Source organism: Mus caroli, chromosome 2, assembly GCF_900094665.2.
Source record: "Mus caroli chromosome 2, CAROLI_EIJ_v1.1, whole genome shotgun sequence".
Classification (NCBI taxonomy): domain Eukaryota; kingdom Metazoa; phylum Chordata; class Mammalia; order Rodentia; family Muridae; genus Mus; species Mus caroli.
Genome location: NC_034571.1, coordinates 71,991,424 through 71,997,385, shown reverse-complemented (window position 1 = coordinate 71,997,385; position 5,962 = coordinate 71,991,424). Strand labels below are relative to the sequence as shown.

General features: G+C 40.7%; 1 protein-coding gene across 2 annotated transcripts in view; it reads left to right on the top strand.

The window, feature by feature from the left end:
- Sestd1 (SEC14 and spectrin domain containing 1) overlaps nt 1–3,320 on the top strand; it is a 95,956-nt gene extending 92,636 nt beyond the window's left edge. For both annotated transcript variants that reach the window (XM_029472050.1, XM_021150523.2), the window contains 2 exons: nt 1,252–1,373; nt 2,602–3,320. In XM_029472050.1, the coding sequence (XP_029327910.1) occupies nt 1,252–1,373; nt 2,602–2,731 (252 nt within the window). In that variant the 3' untranslated portion in view covers nt 2,732–3,320. The remainder of the gene's footprint in view (nt 1–1,251; nt 1,374–2,601) is intronic.
- Nucleotides 3,321–5,962: the final 2,642 nt, after the last annotated feature.

Here is a 5,962-nt window from a genome sequence, read left to right as displayed (position 1 = left end):
ATACCCTGCCTCTGAGCCACAGAGGGAGAGAGAGATACCCTGCCTCTGAGCCACAGAGAGAGAGAGAGATACCCTGCCTCTGAGCCACAGAGGGAGAGAGAGATACCCTGCCTGGAATAACAAACTGCAGACAAACGAAGGCCTAACAAGGATGAAAAGAAGATAGGGGATGGCTTGATTTGTTTATCAACTCATTATTTCAGTGGACATTCTCATTACTACACAATGTGTGGCTCACCTTACATGTTGTGCTTAATGGGCTTGAATAGGGTGGACATGCCTGTGCAGCCAGTGTAGGGCCTGAAGCCCACCTTGGCTTTTGGGGCACAGTGCCCCACCTGTATCAGAAGGAGAAATCATTACAGTTTCTAACACCACTGATAATATTTTAGGAGATTATTTTTATGTGTGATGATATTTTAAAATCAAGAACTCTATAGAAAGTCTATACATTTTAAATAAAAAGTTGGTATTTCTCTTCTTTTAAAGATTTATGTTATTTTTTATATATACGGGTATTTTGTTTACTTGCACAGACACATGTAACAGATACATATCTGGTGTGATGATGGATGCTCTGGATCTGGAGTCACAGACAGTTGTGAATTGCCATGTGGGTACTGTCCTCTGAAAGACCAGCCAGTGCTCTTAACCACTGAGCCGTCTCTCCAGCCCTAAATTTTGAATTTTTAAATTAAAAAAATAAAACAAAACAAAACAGAAGAGTAAAAGGTCTTCAAAGATGGGACAGCTTCCTATATTTGAGTTCTAACAGTAGAATTACAGCTGAAAGGAGCTCGGCAGGTCTTCACAGGATGTGTTTACAGGCTCTGTATTGGTTTAGCTCAGTTTCTTTGACTTGTCAAGTCTGTAAGCTCCTTAAGAACAGAGTCTGACATTCACACTTGACTTTGCTAAATAAACATCCCATTAAATGTCTAGTAAATGGCTGCCTAATAAGATAGAGATGAATTATTTCCTTCTTACGCACAGGCTCCCTTCACTTTCCAAATAGTTCTTCATTCATTTTTTTCCCCTAGAAACAGACATAGATGTTTTTGTACTTTTGATTATATATTTTTACTAGAAATATGCTTCATTTGTGATTATAATTTCTTTACCAGTCTTGTACAGTGGTGCTTATAAAGACACCAAGCATGGAACCAAACACCTTCTTCAGCTTGCAGACTTTGCACAGGACTAAGTCCCTTTCACAGTTCTTGATTAGTGCCACCCTTCTGTCTGCTACAGATTTTGCAAGACTGCCCAGAAGAGCCTGAAGCAATGAATGATGAGGAACAGTTTGAGGAAATTGAAGCAATTGGAAAATCACTTCTGGATAGACTCACTATCCCCGTGGTTTACCCCGACGGGTATGGTGCATGTTCTTATCAGTCTATTCTTTAGAAAGCGAAGTCTCTGCATTTTGGTCCACATTTTCAGTTCCTACAGTAAATCATCGTGAACTGAGAAGTCCCGATCACTGTTAGCAGCAGTGACGTTTGGGTGTGGCTGACCTTAGATTTGCATCTTCACAGCTTGTAGATGGATGATCACAGATTAGTTGGAGACGTGGGCCAGGAACCTGAACTGGGATGATTATCGGGAGTTCTGAGACCGTGGGCCTCACTCAGTGGGAGGATTGGGAAGGACTGGGACCTCGTGAGATGCTCCAGTCAAGCGGCTTCAGCTCTTCTCATCGTTGTTGCTAATCCAGATAGACCCTGATGGTTCGTGATGTAGAGCTGAAGGACCTGAGGATCAGATTAAGCTAGAGACCAGGGGTTCCCAGTGTCTAGGTGTTGGCCTTAGGATACAGTCTCAGGTCTGTCCATCTCCAAACCTGTCATCTTATCCCAGCTCTAAGGCATCCTGGGCTTTTCATATGGAGAGTTACTAGGCCCTGGTCTGCACCCTGTATTTTATTTTCAAATGTGAAGTAAGCCAGGCAAAGAATCAAAGAGTTTCATGCCTGGAGACACAGACCTTGTCAGTGAGTCACTGAAAGGTAGGGCAAAGGAAATGTAACTGAAGCAATAGAGAAACCACGCCATCAGGTAGAAGTAAGGTATTCTCGCTTTGTGGAAGTGTGATGGAGGAAAAGATAGAAGCCAGGGCCCAAGTCTTGGCTCCTTTTCTTACCGCCCAGCAGTGACTGCAGCTGTAGCTGCAGGTGGAATAATTGTGGTTTTTCAGGTTACAGCAGTGGGGGCTTCCTGGAGCCAAACAGATAGACAGAACTTAAATGAGACACAAGGGACATACTGCTATGTCACGAACTTCCAATGAGTATTTAGAACTCATATTGAAAAAAAATTACCATTTTATTCCCTTGGAAGAATACCATTCATAGTCTATACTGAGAAAATCTCTAGGGATACCTGGATTTGAACTGTCAAAGTAGCTTAGTGTCATATGATTTACCAGCAGCAAAAGAGCAACCCCAGCAGAACTGGTTTATAGGTACAAGTCACTGTGCCCCAGATGAACTAGTTTGTACTCAAAGGTCATGTCATATTTTATAACATCTGCTTTTATGTACCTGGTACAGTTAAATGAATTTGTATTAACCTGTGTGATTTCTGTGTGTTCTAATTTTAGAACTGAACAATATTTTGGGAGTCCAAGTGACATGGCTTCTACTGCAGAACACATCAGAGACAGAATGAAACTGGTCAGTCTCAAAAGGCAGCAGCTGAGACATCCCGAATTGGTGACCACGGAGAGCTAATGTCCCAGCTCCTGCAGATCTGCAGGTCATACGCCCACATTCTTGGCTGCTGGCATACTCTGGGGTTAGCCACAGCTCATTAAGATGCATTTCACAGCAGGATAAGCCTCCTTTCTTCCCACAACACGTGTCTCTCTCTAAATGCTAACATTTCTCCACTACCAAGGCATGATCACAACATGCTTTGAGACTGTAGACTCCTGGTATCCTATGAGAAGGAACTGTAACCACCGCACTGAGTCCTCGCTTTCATGCCGTACCTGACTTGTCCGTTTGTAGCCAAACAACCAATACTAAGCTTTGAATGGTGCTAATCAGAGTTTAGGAATTCTCTATAAAACATGGCTGCCCTTCCTCCCCAGGTGATGTAGGATATTTTGACCATAGTTAGACTGTTAGTGAATAGTGGTGTCCTCAAATTTTTACTTTGTAATTCTTCAAAATTGATTATTTTTATTGTCTATATGAAGAAAAACCCTTCAGATCTTTGATATATCATATTCATTGAAAGACATTTTCCTATTGTATTCATAATGTATTAAAAGTTGTTTGTGCTTAATAAAAAATCTTCTTTAAACATCTTATTTAATTTGGTAGTTACGTCCTGCTTCTAAACACGAGTGCCTTACTAACGGGGCATTCTTAGGATTGTAAGGAGGGTTAATCATTGTTTGTGATGGTGACTGCATGTATTTTAGGCAAGAATTTCATATGTATGCATGTGTATATAATAAAAAACAAGCATGTTTATTGTGAAGAACAATTTAGACCATTAAGAACATAATAATAGAATACTATTTTAAACTTTTCTCTTGAAAAATGGTGTCCAGAATATTAACCACCCTGAAGACACTTTGTCTTCGGGGAAGGAGGGCTAAAGATGAAGGTATACATACTTACTCAATGTAATCTTTCATATCACAGCAATCACTCTGGAGCTAAAGCAGAAATTGTTAATAATATTTAATATCTCATGGTATTAGAGGCAAAAAAATCACCCTGAAGTATAGTCACAAAAACTGTATAGATCTTTAGAAATAAAATTTGTCATAAAATGGTAATGCTTTTATGTTTGTATTAAGTTATAAAATGTATATACTTTAACATTGTGTTAATTTTAATTTTAGAATATATTTTAAGGTGAAAATAACTGGGCTTATCAGTACAAAATTATGCAAAGAATCGTATGCTGGTTTATTTTTCTGGTCTGTAAAGACGATCACATATCTTCCTATGCTCAAGCCAGTTTCTCCAGCCTTCTTCTCTGCCAGCCTTGATGAATTTCATCCGTCCTCATCCTCACTTTGTGACACCTTTCAGTCAGCTTTACGCCTCACTTCACAGGAAACAGCCCTTTTGAAATCAGCCATAGTCTTCTGGGTACCGAATTGAATGTTTTTGCTCTCTGACACATCACCTCCCTTTCTCTCCGTTTCTAGTCTCTCTCCCTAACAGTGTTCCATCCCTCAATGGTGCTCTCTTGCCATGTGAGGGCGTGGTTTAGGTCTGTTGCACATGCACACTGTGCTGCTGTCCTCCGCTCTGGCTCATTGGGCATCCCATCCCTAGTCCTGCATTTCACGTCTGATCCAAAATGCATAGCTTTCAGCTGACTCGGTCCTCTCCCCTAAATGAAAGCATATCCTACTTGCCTTTTCTTCCTTAGTAGTTTTGATTAATGGTGCCAACAATGTCCAGGGCAAACCTCAGCTGCTCCCCATGTCTTACTCTGCCTCTGAGACCATCCAGAAGTCCTTTCTATACTTGATAACCCTTCTTCGGGGCTCTCCTCCTGTACATAGGAGCTCCTGTGATTCTTTCTTCAGTCTTCATGATGGTGCTAACCTTTTCCTGTTACATCATAAGGTTCTCTTGGGGGTGACACACATGTCTTGTGCCTAGACCTTTGCTCGTGTGTAACATGCTCAGTCCTACACCTGTGTTCCTTTGTAAGCATTAGTAATAATCTCTCCACTACTGCAGTCTGAGGTCTATTTAAACAGTGTTTGTTTTTTCCTAGCATTAGAACTGACTTGTAAATCTGTGTCCATGGAGTGTGTCTGATGTTTTAGATCCTTAGACGTGGAACTTTTAGATATTGTTTATATTCAGTATCAATCTCTTTTTACTGAGTTTCAGCATCGTCAGTATCTTTATTTGACTTGGTAATTATGCCATCAGCTCATGGATGCATAATTTCAATTTAATTTTCATATATCTTAAGCCCTCTTCCCTGCAAAAAGAGGAGTAAGACAAACCATGGAAAGGCCATGTCTGATTTGAAAGTTAAATGGAACCAGATACACAGAATGGACATAGTCGCTCTTCTTTGGCAAATGTGGATCCCTTTTCTCTGGGTTTATCTTTATAGATACACAAGAGTTAAGAGTTATGAATAAAAACCCAGCAATGCCCCAAACTGACTTTCCTCATGTGGTCACAGTTCACTTAGAGGGCATATGAAGGAGGTGACTTCGGTTTGTGTGAAATCTCAGGCCTTTGTTCTATTAATACAGACATTGACCTAAAATGTCATTAAAAAGAAATACTTCCTTCTTACTGGTTCAATGCCACAGCCCCTGCATTATTTTAACCCTTCTGGAGGTTGACTGACACATTAGCTAGGTAACTTTTGTGTCTGGCTTTTTTTTTTTTTCTTTTTTGCCAGTGCCGATCTTTGTTCCTGTGTAAACTCAGCAGACAATGGCAATTTGATGTCTTCTCTTAGTACATATCTGACTCGGCAGAGCTGTGATGCAAAGACGATAACTTCCTTTGAGACCAGTTTGGCTGCATTCCCAGTTCTCATCGTTCTGACCTTATTTTACAGGGGAGTCATTAGTGATCTTGGTGAGAGCTCATCCTGTTAGCTTCCATTCAGTACAGGAGAGTGGGCTGGATCTCGTACTTCACTAGGATTGAAAGTGGCTTGTGGATGTTATCTACTCGGAATGTGTCCGTCACTGCAGTATTCTCAGTTGATAGATGGTATGCTGTTAGTATTGTGACCCATTCTCAGTGAAAACATGACAGGTTGCTAAGCAAATCTTATTTTCTCTTCTAAACCCCTTTGCATGAATGCATCCCACTGCACAGGATACTTTGGTAGAGACCATCAGCCTTCTTTTATATGCTAGAAGTACTTGTCAGAAGAGATTGTGTGTTTTTACGCACATCTCCCATCCTACCCAAAGCACACTGAGTCATAATAAAAGCAGGATGGCTGCTAAG